A 19,519-nucleotide genomic window follows, 5' to 3' on the forward strand; every position below is an offset into this window, starting at 1 on the left:
GTTACAGTGAGGGGTGTGGGGTATATCAGAGTGTTACAGTGAGGGGTGTGGGGTATATCAGGGTGTTACAGTGAGGGGTGTGGGGTATATCAGTGTTACAGTGAGGGGTGTGGGGTATATCAGAGTGTTACAGTGAGGGGTGTGGGGTATATCAGAGTGTTACAGTGAGGGGTGTGGGGTATATCAGTGTGTTACAGTGAGGGGTGTGGGGTATATCAGAGTGTTACAGTGAGGGGTGTGGGGTATATCGGAGTGTTACAGTGAGGGGTGTGGGGTATATCAGTGTTACAGTGAGGGGTGTGGGGTATATCAGAGTGTTACAGTGAGGGGTGTGGGGTATATCAGGGTGTTACAGTGAGGGGTGTGGGGTATATCAGTGTTACAGTGAGGGGTGTGGGGTATATCAGAGTGTTACAGTGAGGGGTGTGGGGTATATCAGAGTGTTACAGTGAGGGGTGTGGGGTATATCAGAGTGTTACAGTGAGGGGTGTGGGGTATATCAGTGTTACAGTGAGGGGTGTGGTTTATATCAGAGTGTTAAAGTGAGGGGTGTGGGGTATATCAGTGTGTTACAGTGAGGGGTGTGGGTTATATCAAAGTGTTACAGTGAGGGGCGTGGGGTATATCAGAGTGTTACAGTGAGGGGTGTGGTTTATATCAGAGTGTTACAGTGAGGGGTGTGGGGTATATCAGAGTGTTACAGTGAGGGGTGAGGTGTATATCGGTGTGTTACAGTGAGGGGTGTGGGGTATATCAGTGTTACAGTGAGGGGTGTGGGCTATATCAGTGTGTACAGTGAGGGGTGTGGGGTATATCAGTGTTACAGTGAGGGGTGTGGGGTATATCAGAGTGTTACAGTGAGGGGTGTGGGTTATATCAAAGTGTTACAGTGAGGGGTGTGGGGTATATCAGAGTGTTACAGTGAGGGGTGTGGGGTATATCAGAGTGTTACAGTGAGGGGTGTGGGGTATATCAGAGTGTTACAGTGAGGGGTGTGGGTTATATCAAAGTGTTACAGTGAGGGGAGTGGGGTATATCAGAGTGTTACAGTGAGGGGTGTGGGGTATATCAGAGTGTTACAGTGAGGGGTGTGGTGTATATCAGAGTGTTACAGTGAGGGGTGTGGGGTATATCAGAGTGTTACAGTGAGGGGTGTGGGGTATATCAGAGTGTTACAGTGAGGGGTGTGGGGTATATCAGAGTGTTACAGTGAGGGGTGTGGCGTATATCAGAGTGTTACAGTGAGGGGTGTGGGGTATATCAGAGTGTTACAGTGAGGGGTGTGGGGTATATCAGTGTTACAGTGAGGGGTGTGGCGTATATCAGAGTGTTACAGTGAGGGGTGTGGGGTATATCAGAGTGTTACAGTGAGGGGTGTGGGGTATATCAGAGTGTTACAGTGAGGGGTGTGGGGTATATCAGAGTGTTACAGTGAGGGGTGTGGGGTATATCAGAGTGTTACAGTGAGGAGTGTGGGGTATATCAGAGTGTTACAGTGAGGGGTGTGGCGTATATCAGAGTGTTACAGTGAGGGGTGTGGGGTATATCAGAGTGTTACAGTGAGGGGTGTGGGGTATATCAGTGTTACAGTGAGGAGTGTGGGGTATATCAGAGTGTTACAGTGAGGGGTGTGGGGTATATCAGAGTGTTACAGTGAGGGGTGTGGGGTATATCAGAGTGTTACAGTGAGGGGTGTGGGGTATATCAGTGTTACAGTGAGGGGTGTGGGGTATATCAGAGTGTTACAATGAGGGGTGTGGGGTATATCAGTGTGTTACAGTGAGGGGTGTGGGGTATATCAGTGTTACAGTGAGGGGTGTGGGGTATATCAGAGTGTTACAGTGAGGGGTGTGGGGTATATCAGAGTGTTACAGTGAGGGGTGTGGGGTATATCAGTGTTACAGTGAGGGGTGTGGGGTATATCAGAGTGTTACAATGAGGGGTGTGGGGTATATCAGTGTGTTACAGTGAGGGGTGTGGGGTATATCAGTGTTACAGTGAGGGGTGTGGGGTATATCAGAGTGTTACAGTGAGGGGTGTGGGGTATATCAGAGTGTTACAGTGAGGGGTGTGGGGTATATCAGAGTGTTACAGTGAGGGGTGTGGGGTATATCAGAGTGTTACAGTGAGGGGTGAGGTGTATATCAGAGTGTTACAGTGAGGGGTGTGGGTTATATCAGAGTGTTACAGTGAGGGGTGTGGGGTATATCAGAGTGTTACCGTGAGGGTTGTGGGGTATATCAGTGTTACAGTGAGGGGTGTGGTGTATATCAGTGTTACAGTGAGGGGTGTGGGGTTTTTCAGAGTGTTACAGTGAGGGGTGTGGTGTATATCAGAGTGTTACAGTGAGGGGTGTGGGGTATATCAGTGTTACAGTGAGGGGTGTGGGTATATCAGTGTTACAGTGAGGGATGTGGGTTATATCAGAGTGTTGCAGTGAGGAGTGTGGGGTATATCAGAGTGTTACAGTGAGGGGTGTGGGGTATATCAGTGTTACAGTGAGGGGTGTGGGGTATATCAAAGTGTTACAGTGAGGGGTGTGGGGTATATCAGAGTGTTACAGTGAGGGGTGTGGGGTATATCAGAGTGTTACAGTGAGGGGTGTGGGGTATATCAGAGTGTTACAGTGAGGGGTGTGGGTTATATCAAAGTGTTACAGTGAGGGGTGTGGGGTATATCAGAGTGTTACAGTGAGGGGTGTGGGGTATATCAGAGTGTTACAGTGAGGGGTGTGGGGTATATCAGAGTGTTACAGTGAGGGGTGTGGGGTATATCAGTGTTACAGTGAGGAGTGTGGGGTATATCAGAGTGTTACAGTGAGGAGTGTGGGGTATATCAGAGTGTTACAGTGAGGGGTGTGGGGTATATCAGAGTGTTCCAGTGAGGAGTGTGGGGTATATCAGAGTGTTACAGTGAGGGGTGTGGTGTATATCAGAGTGTTACAGTGAGGGGTGTGGGGTATATCAGAGTGTTACAGTGAGGGGTGTGGGGTATATCAGTGTTACAGTGAGGGGTGTGGGTTATATCAAAGTGTTACAGTGAGGGGTGTGGGGTATATCAGAGTGTTACAGTGAGGGGTGTGGGGTATATCAGAGTGTTACAGTGAGGGGTGTGGGGTATATCAGAGTGTTACAGTGAGGGGTGTGGGGTATATCAGTGTTACAGTGAGGAGTGTGGGGTATATCAGTGTGTTACAGTGAGGGATGTGGGGTATATCAGTGTTACAGTGAGGGGTGTGGGGTATATCAGAGTGTTCCAGTGAGGGGTGTGGGGTATATCAGAGTGTTACAGTGAGGGGTGTGGGGTATATCAGAGTGTTACAGTGAGGAGTGTGGGGTATATCAGAGTGTTACAGTGAGGGGTGTGGGGTATATCAGAGTGTTACAGTGAGGGGTGTGGGGTATATCAGAGAGTGTTACAGTGAGGGGTGTGGGGTATATCAGTGTTACAGTGAGGAGTGTGGGGTATATCAGAGTGTTACAGTGAGGGGTGTGGGGTGTATCAGTGTTACAGTGAGGGGTGTGGGGTATATCAGTGTTACAGTGAGGGGTGTGGGGTATATCAGAGAGTGTTACAGTGAGGGGTGTGGGGTATATCAGTGTTACAGTGAGGAGTGTGGGGTATATCAGAGTGTTACAGTGAGGGGTGTGGGGTGTATCAGTGTTACAGTGAGGGGTGTGGGGTATATCAGAGTGTTACAGTGAGGGGTGTGGGGTATATCAGAGTGTTACAGTGAGGGGTGTGGGGTATATCAGTGTTACAGTGAGGGGTGCGGGGTATATCAGAGAGTGTTACAGTGAGGGGTGTGGGGTATATCAGAGTGTTACAGTGAGGGGTGTGGGGTATATCAGTGTTACAGTGAGGGGTGTGGGGTATATCAGAGTGTTACAGTGAGGGGTGTGGGGTATATCAGAGTGTTACAGTGAGGGGTGTGGGGTATATCAGAGTGTTACAGTGAGGGGTGTGGGGTATATCAGTGTTACAGTGAGGGGTGTGGGGTATATCAGAGTGTTACAGTGAGGAGTGTGGGGTATATCAGAGTGTTACAGTGAGTGGTGTGGGGTATATCAGTGTGTTACAGTGAGGGGTGTGGGGTATATCAGAGTGTTACAGTGAGGGGTGTGGGGTATATCAGAGTGTTACAGTGAGGGGTGTGGGGTATATCAGTGTTACAGTGAGGGGTGTGGGGTATATCAGAGTGTTACAGTGAGGGGTGTGGGGTATATCAGAGTGTTACAGTGAGCGGTGTGGGGTATATCAGTGTTACAGTGAGGGGTGTGGGGTATATCAGAGTGTTACAGTGAGGGGTGTGGGGTATATCAGAGTGTTACAGTGAGGGGTGTGGGGTATATCAGTGTTACAGTGAGGGGTGTGGGGTATATCAGAGTGTTACAGTGAGGGGTGTGGGGTATATCAGAGTGTTACAGTGAGGGGTGTGGGGTATATCAGTGTTACAGTGAGGGGTGTGGGGTATATCAGAGAGTGTTACAGTGAGGGGTGTGGGGTATATCAGTGTTACAGTGAGGGGTGTGGGGTATATCAGAGAGTGTTACAGTGAGGGGTGTGGGGTATATCAGTGTTACAGTGAGGGGTGTGGGGTATATCAGAGAGTGTTACAGTGAGGGGTGTGGGGTATATCAGAGAGTGTTACAGTGAGGGGTGTGGGGTATATCAGTGTTACAGTGAGGGGTGTGGGGTATATCAGTGTTACAGTGAGGGGTGTGGGGTATATCAGAGAGTGTTACAGTGAGGGGTGTGGGGTATATCAGGGTTTTACAGTGAGGGGTGTGGGGTATATCAGAGAGTGTTACAGTGAGGGGTGTGGGGTATATCAGGGTTTTACAGTGAGGGGTGTGGGGTATATCAGAGAGTGTTACAGTGAGGGGTGTGGGGTATATCACAGTGTTACAGTGAGGGGTGTGGGGTATATCACAGTGTTACAGTGAGGGGTGTGGGGAATATCAGTGTTACAGTGAGGGGTGTGGGGTATATCACAGTGTTACAGTGAGGGGTGTGGGGAATATCAGTGTTACAGTGAGGGATGTGGGGTATATCAGTGTTACAGTGAGGAGTGTGCGGTATATCAGAGTGTTACAGTGAGGGGTGTGGGGTATATCAGTGTTACAGTGAGGGGTGTGGGGAATATCAGTGTTACAGTGAGGGGTGTGGGGTATATCACAGTGTTACAGTGAGGGGTGTGGGGAATATCAGTGTTACAGTGAGGGGTGTGGGGTATATCAGTGTTACAGTGAGGAGTGTGCGGTATATCAGAGTGTTACAGTGAGGGGTGTGGGGTATATCAGTGTTACAGTGAGGGGTGTGGGGTATATCAGAGAGTGTTACAGTGAGGGGTGTGAGGGACACGGCGAGTGTTTTGAAGTGTCGACTATTGTTGTTTACAGATCGGTGACCAGCTTGTTGAGATTAACGGGGAGCGGACCCAAGGGATGACTCACGCGCGTGCGGTGGAGCTGATCAAACAGGGACAGAGGAAAATCCGGCTTCTGATGCGCTGCGGGAATGGACACGTTCCAGAGTACGGTGAGTGACGGGACTCCGACCGTCTGCGACCGGGAGCGGGTCGGGAGGCAGAGCAGGGACCCCTTTTAGCTTCTCTGCTTAGGCAGTCCCTCGGAACCGAGGATGACTTGCTTCCACACGTACAATGAGTTCTCAGGTGACTGATGAGTCCAATGCGGGACCTGCAGTCTCTGTCACAGGTGGGGCAGACGGTGGTTGAAGGGGCAGGTGGGTGGGGTGCTTGGGTTGACGTGCGCTCCTTGCGCTGCCTGCGCTTGGCTTCCGTTTGCTCCCGGCGAAGAGACTCGAGGTGCTCGGCGCCTTCTCGGATGTTTCTCCTCCGCTTTGTGCGGTCTTGGGCCAGGGATTCCCAGGTGTCGGTGGGGATGTTACACTTTTTCAAGGAGGCTTTGAGGGTGTCCTTGAAGCATTTCCTCTGCCCACCTGGGGCTCTCTTGCCGTGTCGGAGCTCCGAGTAGAGCGCTTGCTTTGGGAGTCTCGTATCGGGCATGCAGACGATGTGGCCCATCCATCGGAGTGATCGAGCGTGGTCAGAGCTTCGATGTTGGCCTGAGCAAGAACACTGACGTCGGTGCGCCTATCCTGTCGATGGATTTGCAGGATCTTGCGGAGGCAGCGTTGGTGGTACCTCTCCAGTGCATTGAGGTGCCTGCTGTACATGGTCCATGATTCTGAGGCAGACAGCAGAGCGGGTATCACTGCTGCTCTGTAGACCAGGAGCTTAGTGCCGTACAGGGAGTCTCGCCATCAGGGACCCCATTTATAGAGGGCGTCTCAGGGACCCCATTTATAGAGGGAGTCTCAGGGACCCCTTTTATAGAGAGAGTCTCGCCATCATGGACCCCATTTATAGAGGGAGTCTCAGGGACCCCTTTTATAGAGAGAGTCTCGCCATCATGGACCCCATTTATAGAGGGAGTCTCAGGGACCCCTTTTATAGAGGGAGTCTCGCCATCAGGGACCCCTTTTATAGAGGGAGTCTCCCCATCAGGGACCCCTTTTATAGAGGGAGTCTCCCCATCAGGGACCCCTTTTATAGAGGGAGTCTCCCCATCAGGGACCCCTTTTATAGAGGGAGTCTCCCCATCAGGGACCCCTTTTATAGAGGGAGTCTCCCCATCAGGGACCCCTTTTATAGAGGGAGTCTCCCCATCAGACCCCTTTTATAGAGGGAGTCTCCCCATCAGGGACCCCTTTTATAGAGGTAGTCTCCCCATCAGGGACCCCTTTTATAGAGGGAGTCTCCCCATCAGACCCCTTTTATAGAGGGAGTCTCCCCATCAGACCCCTTTTATAGAGGGAGTCTCCCCATCAGGGACCCGTTTTATAGAGGGAGTCTCTCCATCAGTGACCCCTTTTATAGAGGGAGTCTCCCCATCAGGGACCCCTTTTATAGAGGGAGTCTCCCCATCAGACCCCTTTTTTCGAGGGAGTCTCCCCATCAGGGACCCCTTTTATAGAGGGAGTCTCCCCATCAGGGACCCCTTTTATAGAGGGAGTCTCCCCATCAGGGACCCCTTTTATAGAGGGAGTCTCCCCATCAGGGACCCCTTTTATAGAGGGAGTCTCCCCATCAGGGACCCCTTTTATAGAGGGAGTCTCCCCATCAGGGACCCCTTTTATAGAGGGAGTCTCCCCATCAGGGACCCCTTTTATAGAGGGAGTCTCCCCATCAGGGACCCCTTTTATAGAGGGAGAGGGGGCACGAGGCCGGCAGTCCGGTTGCCCCCGAGGGCTTGGTCTGCCCGCTACCAGTTCCGAAGAAGTGCAGACTCGCGTTCGGAGGCAGGAAGAGCTGGGGACGGAGCCCCTAAACTCCCAATGGAGGCGCCGCACTGTCGGAGGGGCGGTACTGAGGGAGCGCCGCACTGTCGGAGGAGCGGTACTGAGGGAGCGCCGCACTGTCGGAGGGGCGGTACTGAGGGAGCGCTGCACTGTCGGAGGGGCGGTACTGAGGGAGTGCTGCACTGTCGGAGGGGCGGTACTGAGGGAGCGCCGCACTGTCGGAGGGGCGGTACTGAGGGAGCGCCGCACTGTCGGAGGGGCAGTACTGAGGGAGCGCCGCACTGACGGAGGGGCAGTACTGAGGGAGCGTCGCACTGTCGGAGGGGCGGTACTGAGGGAGCGCCGCACTGTCGGAGGGGCGGTACTGAGGGAGCGCCGCACTGTCGGAGGGGCGGTACTGAGGGAGCACCGCACTGTCGGAGGGGCGGTACTGAGGGAGCGCCGCACTGTCGGAGGGGCAGTACTGAGGGAGCGCCGCACTGTCGGAGGGGCGGTACTGAGGGAGCGCCGCACTGTCGGAGGGGCGGTACTGAGGGAGCGCCGCACTGTCGGAGGGGCGGTACTGAGGGAGCGCCGCACTGTCGGAGGGGCGGTACTGAGGGAGCGCCGCACTGTCGGAGGGGCGGTACTGAGGGAGCGCCGCACTGTTGGAGGGGCGGTACGGAGGGAGCGCCGCGCTGTCGGAGGGGCGGTACTGAGGGAGCGCCACACTGTCCGAGGGGCAGTACTGAGGGAGCGCCGCACTGTCGGAGGGGCGGTACTGAGGGAGCGCCGCACTGTCGGAGGGGCAGTACTGAGGGAGCGCCGCACTGTCGGAGATGCCGTCTTTCGGGATGAAACGTTAAACCCGAGTCCCCCATCTGCCCTCTCTGGTGGACATAAAAGACCCCGCGGCCACTATTAGAAGAAGAGCGGGGTGGGTGGGATCTCTCCCCGGTGTCCTGGGGTCAATATTAATCCCTCAACCAACTAAAGCAGATGATCTGATCAGGTATCACATTGCTGTTTGTGGGAGCTTGCTGTGCGCAAATTGCCCGGTGCGTATCCTACATTCCAATAGTGACCGCACTTCAAGAGACCTTCATTGGCTGTGAAGCGCTTTGGGACGTGATGATGCGGTGAAAGGTGCTTGGAGAAACGCGAGATCTTTCATTCTTAACTCCGGCCGCCCCGGGCTGTTCTGATCGACTGAAGAAAATTAACTCTCTGCTTCTTTTCTCCTCCTTCTCCTCCTCCTTCTCCTTCTCCTCCTCCTCCTTCTCCTCCTCCTCCTCCTCCTCCTCCATCTCCTCCTCCTCCTCCTCCTCCTCCTCCTCCTGGCGCCTCGTTCTGTCTCTCAGCGACGAGCCCCTCCAACCTCTCCGTCTGTGTGACCAATTCCAGGCACGGGGAGCCCTGCTACTTTCTCCTGGGCCGTGCTGACAGGATTCGGTGCGTACTCCTCTCCTTTCTGCCGCGACACTGGAGCATGTGTTTCAGTGGCGGTACCTCGGTGCGGTGAGGGGTGGGGGGGGGGGGGTGCGGGGGAGGGCCGAGGCATGGGGGTGCATGACCTGGCTGTAAAGGAGGGCAGGATTCATGTCGAGAGCAATAAACTTCAAGTTATGTTAGCAAAATACTGCGGGTGCCGGAAATCCGAAATAACAACAGAAAATGCTGGAGAAACTCAGCAGGCCAGGCAACATCCGTGGAGAGAAATAAGAGTCGACGTTTCGGGTCGAAACCCTTTTTCAAAACTGGAAAGGAAATGAAATAGATCGAAAGGCAGGGCTGGGAGAGAACAAGAGAAGTGAAGAGACATTAAGAGGTATTCAAAACCAGACGAGATGGTGGTCGGACTAGTGGAGACAAAAGACGGCTCCAGATTAGGTGTGAAATGCGCTGGCAGAATGGGAGACAGTTGCCATGTGGGAGAGAGAAAAAGGGAAAGGGGGGGCGGTGGGGGAAAGGGCCAAAACAAAGATGTGGATAAAATATAAGAACATAAGAAATAGGAGCAGGAGTAGACCATACGGCCCCTCGGGCCTGCTCCGCCATTCAATAGGATCATGGCTGATCCGAATCTAGACTCACATCCACTTCCCTGCCCTCTCCCCGTAACCCCTAATTCCCTTATCTGCTAGGAAACTGTCTATCTCCATTTTAAATGTATTTAATGTTGCAGCTTCCACAGCTCTCTGGGGTAGCAAATTCCATAGATTTACTACCCTCTGAGTGAAGAAGTTTCTCCTCATCTCAGTTTTGGAAGGGCAGCCCCTTATTTTTAGATTATGCCCCCTAGTTCTAGTCTCACCCATCAGTGGAAACATCCTCACCGCATCCACCCGATCAAGCCCCCTCACAATCTTATATGTTTCGATAAGATCGCCTCTCATTCTTCTGAACTCCAATGAGTAGAGGCCCAACCTACTCAACCTTTCCTCATACGTCAACCCCCTCATCTCCGGAATCAACCGAGTGAACCTTCTCTGAACCGCCTCGAGAGCAAGTATATCTTTTCTTAAATATGGAAACCAAAACTGCACGCAGTATTCCAGGTGTGGCCTCACCAATACCCTGTATAACTGCAGCAAGACTTCCCTGTTTTTATACTCCATCCCCCTTGCATGGGGGCCGAGGTTATGATCTGAAATTGTTGAACTCGATGTTGAGTCCGGAAGGCTGCAGAGTGCCTAATCGGAAGATGAGGTGCTGTTCCTCGAGTTTACGTTGACCCTCCGTGGAACAATACAAGAGGCCAAGTACAGTGAGGTCCGAGTGGGAATGGGGCGGTGAATTAAAGTGACAGGCGACCGGAAGCTCGGGGTCACCCTTACGGACTGAACGGAGGTGTTCCGCAAAGCTTCAAGTTATGTTAGACTTGTATCAAACCTTGGTCATACCTCACTTCGAATACTGTGCACAGTTAAGAACATAAGGGATGGGAGCAGGAGTAGGTCTTTCGGCCCCTCGAGCCTGCACCGCCATTCAATAAGATCATGGCTGATCTTTGACCTCAACTCCACCTTCCCGCCCGATCTCCATATCCCTTGATTCCCTTAATATTCAAAAATCTAGCGATCCCAGCCTTGAATATACTCAACGACTGAGCCTCCACAGCCCTCTGGGGCAGAGAATTCCAAAGATTCACCGCCCTCTGAGTGAAGAAATTCCTCCTCATCTCGGTCCTAAATGGCCGACCCCTTATCCTGAGACTGTGACCCCTGGTTCTAGACTCTCCAGCCAGGGGGGAAACAGCCTCTCAGCATCTACCCTGTCAATCCCCTTAAGAATTTTATACGTTTTATATGAGATCACTTCTCATTCTTCTAAACTCTAGGGCATGTAGGCCTGTCTCCTCAATCTCTCCTTGTAGGACAATCCCGCCATCCCAGGAACCAGTCTGGTGAACCTTTGTTGCACTCCCTCTATGGCAAGTATATCCTTCCTTAGGTAAGGAGACCAAAACTGTCCACAATGCTCCAGGTGTGGTCTCACCAGGGCCCTATATAATTGCAGTAAGACTTCTTTACTCTTATACTCAAATCTTTTTGTAATAAAGACCAACATACCATTTGCTTTCCTAATTGTTTGCTTTACCTGCAGGCTAACCTTCTGTTATTCGTTCTCCATATCAAATCTTGGTGAGACCACATTTGGAGCACTGTGCACAGTTCTGGTCTCCATATCACACTTGGAGCACTGTGCACAGTTCTGGTCTCCATATCACACTTGGAGCACTGTGCACAGTTCTGGTCTCCATATCACACTTGGAGCACTGTGCACAGTTCTGGTCTCCATATCACACTTGGAGCACTGTGCACAGTTCTGGTCTCCATATCACACTTGGAGCACTGTGCACAGTTCTGGTCTCCATATCACACTTGGAGCACTGTGCACAGTTCTGGTCTCCATATCACACTTGGAGCACTGTGCACAGTTCTGGTCTCCATATCACACTTGGAGCACTGTGCACAGTTCTGGTCTCCATATCACACTTGGAGCACTGTGCACAGTTCTGGTCTCCATATCACACTAGGAGCACTGTGCACAGTTCTGGTCTCCATATCACACTTGGAGCACTGTGCACAGTTCTGGTCTCCATATCACACTTTGAGCACTGTGCACAGTTCTGGTCTCCATATGACACTTGGAGCACTGTGCACAGTTCTGGTCTCCATATCACACTTGGAGCACTGTGCACAGTTCTGGTCTCCATATCACACTTGGAGCACTGTGCACAGTTCTGGTCTCCATATCACACTTGGAGCACTGGGCACAGTTCTGGTCTCCATATCACACTTGGAGCACTGTGCACAGTTCTGGTCTCCATATCACACTTGGAGCACTGTGCACAGTTCTGGTCTCCATATCACACTTGGAGCACTGTGCACAGTTCTGGTCTCCATATCACACTTGGAACACTGTGCACAGTTCTGGTCTCCATATCACACTTGGAGCACTGTGCACAGTTCTGGTCTCCATATCACACTAGGAGCACTGGGCACAGTTCTGGTCTCCATATCACACTTGGAGCACTGTGCACAGTTCTGGTCTCCATATCACACTTGGAGCACTGTGCACAGTTCTGGTCTCCATATCACATTTGGAGCACTGTGCACAGTTCTGGTCTCCATATGACACTTGGAGCACTGTGCACAGTTCTGGTCTCCATATCACACTTGGAATACTGTGCACAGTTCTGGTCTCCGTATCACACTTGGAATAGGAAGCAGATTCAATAATAACTTTCAGAAGAGAATTGGATAAACACTTGAAGGGGAAAAAAAATTGCAAGGCTATGGAGAACGAGCAGGGGGGAGTGGGACTAATTGGATAGCACAGGTCAGCACAGGCGCGATGGGCCGAATGGCCTCCTTCTGTGCAGTAAGATTCCATGACTGCAGGAGGAAGAGGAGATGGATGGGAGTGGGGAGGAGTCCCACTCTTTAGAGAACAGAAAAATTGGCCTAGAGACTCTTGGACACTGCCCGGTTTACGGGCGTAAAGGAAGCGCGATAGCATTCAATATGGCGGGCAGGGAGCGGCATGAGCGCGCATTCTGAGCCGGAAGTGCGCTGCCCCACATATTGTTCCAGACATAAGACGTCATAGGCCCACGTCTGAAATGGGCATTAAGGACGTTGCCCAATATTGCGTGGGCCTTGGGCCTACCCATCCGGCACAGGGATTGCTCCCTGGGAGCAGGCCACCATGCCCGGCAGTAGGCCGAAACCTGGAGAATGGGCCCGGTCCATGGGATTAGGCCACCGTGCCTGGCAGTAGGCCGAAACCTGGAGAACGGGGCTGGTCCATGGGAGCAGGCCACCATGCCTGGCAGTAGGCCGAATCCTGGAGAACGGGGCTGGTCCATGGGAGTAGGCCACCGTGCCTGGCATTAGGCCGAATCCTGGAGAACGGGCCTGGTCCATGGGAGTAGGCCACCGTGCCTGGCAGTAGGCCGACTCCTGGAGAACGGGCCTGGTCCATGGGAGTAGGCCACCGTGCCTGGCAGTAGGCCGAATCCTGTGGAACGGGCCTGGTCCCTGTGAGCGCTCCACCGTGCCTGGCAGTAGGGCGAATCCTGGGGAAACGGGCCTGGTCCCCGGGAGTAGGCCGCAATGGGTCCTTTTAGCCCCCAGTAAAGACATGGAGGGCAGTTCGTGTGTGGGTAGAGAGCCGTGTAATATTCAAAATTTAAACGAACAAACTGAATGGTTATGAAAAGGTTAATCGTCCTCGCAAACCGGGACTGTATTTGCTGAGTTATTGTGTTGCCATGGCGATGGACACACTCAATCTTCTTCTCTGCAAAAGCTCTCTGTGTAATCGCTGGAGACGGTGACCTTTCAACCACCGTAGTCATGCAACCAAAGAAGGTTCCAGCACAGGAGAAGGCGGTTCGCCCGACTATCTCTGTGTTGGATCAATCCCAAACTAATCCCACTGCCCTGCTCTCTCGCCATAGCCCTGTATCAATCCCCAAACTAATCCCACTGCCCTGCTCTCTCGCCATAGCCCTGTATCAATCCCCAAACTAATCCCACTGCCCCGCTCTCTCCCCATAGCCCTGTATCAATCCCCAAACTAATCCCACTGCCCCGCTCTCTCCCCATAGCCCTGTATCAATCCCCAAATTAATCCCACTGCCACGCTCTCTCCCCATAGCCCTGTATCAATCCCAAACTAATCCCACTGCCCCACTCTCTCCCCATAGCCCTGTATCAATCCCCAAACTAATCCCACTGCCCCGCTCTCTCCCCATAGCCCTGTATCAATCCCCAAATTAATCCCACTGCCCCGCTCTCTCCCCGTAGCCCTGTATCAATCCCCAAACTAATCCCACTGCCCCACTCTCTCCCCATAGCCCTGTATCAATCCCCAAACTAATCCCACTGCCCCACTCTCTCCCCATAGCCCTGTATCAATCCCCAAACTAATCCCACTGCCCCGCTCTCTCCCCATAGCCCTGTATTAATCCCCAAACTAATCCCACTGCCCCACTCTCTCCCCATAGTCCTGTATCAATCCCAAACTAATCTCACTGCCCCGCTCTCCCCATAGCCCTGTATCAATCCCCAAACCAATCCCACTGCCCCGCTCTCTCCCCATAGCCCTGTATCAATCCCAAACTAATCCCACTGTCCCGCTGTCTCCCCATAGCCCTGTATCAATCCCCAAACTAATCCCACTGCCCCGCTCTCTCCCCATAGCCCTGTATCAATTCCCAAACTAATCCCACTGCCCCGCTCTCTCCACATAGCCCTGTATCAATCCCAAACTAATCCCACTGCCCCGCTCTCTCCCCATAGCCCTGTATCAATTCCCAAACTAATCCCACTGCCCCGCTCTCTCCACATAGCCCTGTATCAATCCCAAACTAACCCCACTGCTCCCGTCTCTCCCCATAGCCCTGTATCAATCCCAAACTAATCCCACTGCCCCGCTCTCTCCCCCATAGCCCTGTATCAATCCCAAACTAATCCCACTGCCCCGCTCTCTCCCCATAGCCCTGGATCAATCCGAAACTAATCCCACTGCCCTGCTCTCTCCCCATAGCCCTGTATCAATCCCAAACTAATCCCACTGCCCCGCTCTCTCCCCATAACCCTGTATCAATCCCAAACTAATCCCACTGCCCCGCTCTCTCCCCATAGTCCTGTATCAATCCCAAACTAATCCCACTTCCCCGCTCTCTCCCCATAGCCCTGTATCAATCCCAAACTAATCCCACTGCCCTGCTCTCTCCCCATAGCCCTGTATTAATCCCAAACTAATCCCATTGCCCCGCTCTCTCCCCATAGCCCTGTATCAATCCCAAACTAATCCCATTGCCCCGCTCTCTCCCCATAGCCCTGTATCAATCCCAAACTAATCCCACTGCCCTGCTCTCTCCCCATAGCCCTGTATCAAAACCAAACTAATCCCATTGCCCCGCTCTCTCCCCATAGCCCTGTATTAATCCCAAACTAATCCCATTGCCCCGCTCTCTCCCCATAGCCCTGTATTAATCCCAAACTAATCCCATTGCCCCGCTCTCTCCCCATAGCCCTGTATCAATCCCAAACTAATCCCATTTCCTTGCTCTCTCCCCATAACCCTGTATCAAAACCAAACTAATCCCATTGCCCCGCTCTCTCCCCATAGCCCTGTATTAATCCCAAACTAATCCCATTGCCCCGCTCTCTCCCCATAGCCCTGTATTAATCCCAAACTAATCCCACTGCCTCGCTCTCTCCCCATAGCCCTGTATTAATCCCAAACTAATCCCACTGCCTCGCTCTCTCCCCATAGCCCTGTATTAATCCCAAACTAATCCCACTGTCTCGCTCTCTCCCCATAGCCCTGTATCAATCCTAAACTAATCCCATTGCCCCGCTCTCTCCCCATAGCCCTGTATTAATCCCAAACTAATCCCACTGCCCCGCTCTCTCCCCATAGCCCTGTATTAATCCCAAACTAATCCCACTGCCCACGCTCTCTCCCCATAGCCCTGTATCAATCCTCAAACTAATCCCACTGTCTCGCTCTCTCCCCATAGCCCTGTATCAATCCTAAACTAATCCCATTGCCCCGCTCTCTCCCCATAGCCCTGTATTAATCCCAAACTAATCCCACTGCCCCGCTCTCTCCCCATAGCCCTGTATTAATCCCAAACTAATCCCACTGCCCACGCTCTCTCCCCATAGCCCTGTATCAATCCTCAAACTAATCCCACTGCTCACGCTCTCTCCCCATAGCTCTGTATCAATCCCAAACTAATCCCACTGCCCCGCTCTCTCCCCATAGCCCTGCATTAATCCCAAACTAATCCCACTGCCCACGCTCTCTCCCCATAGCCCTGTATCAATCCTCAAACTAATCCCACTGCTCACGCTCTCTCCCCATAGCTCTGTATCAATCCCAAACTAATCCCACAGCCCCGCTCTCTCCCCATAGCCCTGCATCAATCCCAAATTAATCCCACTGCTCACGCTCTCTCCCCAGAGCCATGTATCTATCTCAAACTAATCCCACTGCCCCGCTCTCTCCCCATAGCCCTGTATCAATCCCCAAACTAATCCCACTGCCCCGCTCTCTCCCCATAGCCCTGTATCAATCCGAAACTAATCCCACTGCCCTGCTCTCTCCCCATAGTCCTGTATCAATCCCAAACTAATCCCACTTCCCCGCTCTCTCCCCATAGCCCTGTATCAATCCCAAACTAATCCCACTGCCCCGCTCTCTCCCCATAGCCCTGTATCAATCCTAAACTAATCCCACTGCCCCGCTCTCTCCCCATAACCCTGTATCAATACCAAACTAATCCCATTGCCCCGCTCTCTCCCCATAGCCCTGTATCAATCCCAAACTAATCCCACTGCCCTGCTCTCTCCCCATAGCCCTGTATCAATCCCAAACTAATCCCACTGCCCCGCTCTCTCCCCATAGCCCTGTATCAATCCCAAACTAATCCCATTTCCTTGCTCTCTCCCCATAACCCTGTATCAAAACCAAACTAATCCCATTGCCCCGCTCTCTCCCCATAGCCCTGTATTAATCCCAAACTAATCCCACTGCCTCGCTCTCTCCCCATAGCCCTGTATCAATCCCCAAACTAATCCCACTGCCCCGCTCTCTCCCCATAGCCCTGTATTAATCCCAAACTAATCCCACTGCCCCGCTCTCTCCCCATAGCCCTGTATCAATCCTAAACTAATCCCACTGCCCCGCTCTCTCCCCATAACCCTGTATCAATACCAAACTAATCCCATTGCCCCGCTCTCTCCCCATAGCCCTGTATCAATCCCAAACTAATCCCACTGCCCCGCTCTCTCCCCATAGCCCTGCATTAATCCCAAACTAATCCCACTGCCCACGCTCTCTCCCCATAGCTCTGTATCAATCCCAAACTAATCCCACAGCCCCGCTCTCTCCCCATAGCCCTGCATCAATCCCAAATTAATCCTACTGCCCTGCTCTCTCCCCAGAGCCATGTATCTATCTCAAACTAATCCCACTGCCCCGCTCTCTCCCCATAGCCCTGTATCAATCCCAAACTAATCCCACTGCCCCGCTCTGTCCCCATTGCCCTGTATCAATCCCCAAATTAATCCCACTGCCCCGCTCTCTCCCCATAGCCCTGTATCAATCCCAAACTAATCCCACTGCCCCGCTCTCTCCCCATAGCCCTGTATCAATCCCAAACTAATCCCACTGCCCCGCTCAGTCCCCATTGCCCTGTATCAATCCCCAAACTAATCCCACTGCCCCGCTCAGTCCCCATTGCCCTGTATCAATCCCCAAATTAATCCCACTGCCCCGCTCTCTCCCCATAGCCCGGTGTGAATCCCAGACTAATCCCACTGCCCCGCTCACCCTGCATAGTCCAGGGATGAAGCCTTGGCTCTTCCTGCAGTGTGCAGTTCAGTACCACACTGGGTGAGTTGTTTATGTTCTGAAGTAGAGAGGAACCACATTAAAGGTTGAACGGTACTGTGGTATTTTGCCTGCGGGGCAGAATCAGGGCGTCTCCACTCACACGTGTTCAGACAGTAACAGATTGCTCTCCCCACAGGCCCAGGCTGTGTGTCATTGTTTATTAAACTCAAGGAAGACAACTATGGAAATGGAATAGACAGGGTTAGATTCAGAGTGAATCTCCCTCTACACTGTCCCATCAAACACTCCCAGGGCAAGGAGGCACTGAGGGTAATTGTAACCCTCTATAGCTGCACTGTGTCTGGGTTGCTCACAAACTTTAGCCTCGGGGCCTGGGGCGAGGCCTGGTTTTAATTTGAATCTTTTATGTACCTGTAGGTCCTGACATCGCGGCAGAGATGGAGGAAGAAGCAGACCTCGAGCTCCCAGTCCGCCACCAGCCCGTCTCCCTCATCACTCGAGGCCGGACCAAGCGACAGAGACCCCGGCAGGAGACCCAGGCCAGCCCGGAGCCTGAGGCCCAGTCCCCGCCCGGGGTGATCTCCTCCCCCGACCCAGCCCGTTGTCGGCTGGACGAGGAGGACCAGGTATGGGCCCGAGGGGGTAGGACAGCAGGGGCCAAGACAGCCAGGGAGAGAGGAGGCCCGGACACCCGTCCCGTCGCAGACGACTCCCGGGGCCACAGTCGGCCAGGCAGAAGGCGGCGCGACAGCAAAGGGCTCGCGGCCCTCCCCGACACTAGGTCTCAGGCTCTCCTCAAGCACGCTAGGCCCCAGGCTCGCCTCGACTCTCGGCCTCAGGCCCTCCCCAACCAAAGGCCTCAGGCTCTCTCCGACTCAAGGCCCCAGGCTCTCCCCGACTCTAGGCCCCAGGCTCTCCCCGACTCTAGGCCCCAGGCTCTCTCCGACTCCAGGCACCAGGCTCTCCCCGACTCTAGGCCCCAGGCTCTCCCCGACTCTAGGCCCCAGGCTCTCCCCGACTCTAGGCCCCAGTCACTCCCTGACTCTAGGCCCCAGTCTCTCCCCGACTCTAGGCCCCAGGCTCTCCCCGGATCTAGGCCCCAGGCCTTCCCCGCCCCCCCTCAGCCCCTGGCCGAGGAGAGCAGCGAGACGGAGTCGGAGGGTAGCGAGGGCACGCCCTCCGAGGAGGCCGCGGCCCTCGGCAGCTTCGACGAGCAGCGGCTGCTGTACTCCATGATCGGGAAGGGGCTGGACCACCTCGGGGGACCTCTGCCAGCATGCCAGCGGGGGGCGGACGAGCGGTACTGCACGCACTGCGGGAGCCGGAAGCAGGATGGGCGGAGGTTGAAGGGGATCCTGGCCCCGGGACCCTGGATCGTGCCGAGGAGAGAGAAACTACTGGAGATCGTGGACGGGTCGTGGTCGAGTTGAACAGGTTGGGGAGCGGGAGCGGAGGCGAAGGATGTGGTCAAGACTTGGCGGGGCGGGGAGGCTGCTAGGATTGCACCACGAGCACTATCCGTCAGGAGAGGGTCTGGGGAGGGGAGTGCGAGGGACGGGTTTGATGGGCTGAGGGAGTGAGTTCGCTTTTAAGTGTCAGTCTCCGTCTCCGAGTCAGAAGGTCGTGGGTTTTAAGCCCCCACTCCAGAGACTCGAGCCCCGTAATCCAGGCCCGACGCTCCCCCGGTGCCAGTACTGAGGGCGCGCCGCACTGTCGGAGGGACGGTACTGAGGGAGCGCCGCACTGTCGGAGGGGCGGTACTGAGGGAGCGCCGCACTGTCGGAGGGGCGGTACTGAGGGAGCGCCACACTGTCGGAGGGGCAGTACTGAGGGAGCGCCGCACTGTCGGAGGGGCGGTACTGAGGGAGCGCCGCACTGTCGGAGGGGCAGTGCTGAGGGAGCGCCGCACTGTCGGAGGGGCAGTACTGAGGGAGCGCCGCACTGTCGGAGGGGCGGTACTGAGGGAGTGCCGCACTGTCGGAGGGGCGGTACTGAGGGAGCGCCGCACTGTCGGAGGGGCAGTACTGAGGGAGTGCCGCACTGTCGGAGGGGCAGTACTGAGGGAGCGCCGCACTGTCGGAGGGGCAGTACTGAGGGAGCGCCGCACTGTCGGAGGGGCGGTACTGAGGGAGCGCCGCAATGTCGGAGGGGCAGTACTGAGGGAGCACCGCACTGTCGGAGGGGCAGTACTGAGGGAGCACCGCACTGTCGGAGGGGCGGTACTGAGGGAGCGCCGCACTGTCGGAGGGGCAGTACTGAGGGAGCGCCGCACTGTCGGAGGGGCGGTACTGAGGGAGCGCCACACTGTCGGAGGGGCGGTACTGAGGGAGCG

General features: G+C 54.1%; 1 protein-coding gene across 1 annotated transcript in view; it reads left to right on the forward strand.

Annotated features, from left to right (window-relative positions):
- The window catches only part of LOC147086833 (membrane-associated guanylate kinase, WW and PDZ domain-containing protein 2-like), a 105,707-nt gene extending 86,586 nt beyond the window's left edge, over positions 1-19,121 (forward strand). The window contains exons 14-15 of the mRNA XM_085979017.1: positions 5,403-5,541; positions 17,605-19,121. Coding sequence (XP_085835143.1) covers positions 5,403-5,541; positions 17,605-18,617 — 1,152 coding nt within the window. The 3' untranslated portion in view covers positions 18,618-19,121. The remainder of the gene's footprint in view (positions 1-5,402; positions 5,542-17,604) is intronic.
- Positions 19,122-19,519: the final 398 nt, after the last annotated feature.

This window comes from Somniosus microcephalus, unplaced genomic scaffold, assembly GCF_052327205.1.
Source record: "Somniosus microcephalus isolate GS21.2 unplaced genomic scaffold, FLI_Smic_1.0 unresolved_chr7, whole genome shotgun sequence".
Lineage (NCBI taxonomy): Eukaryota > Metazoa > Chordata > Chondrichthyes > Squaliformes > Somniosidae > Somniosus > Somniosus microcephalus.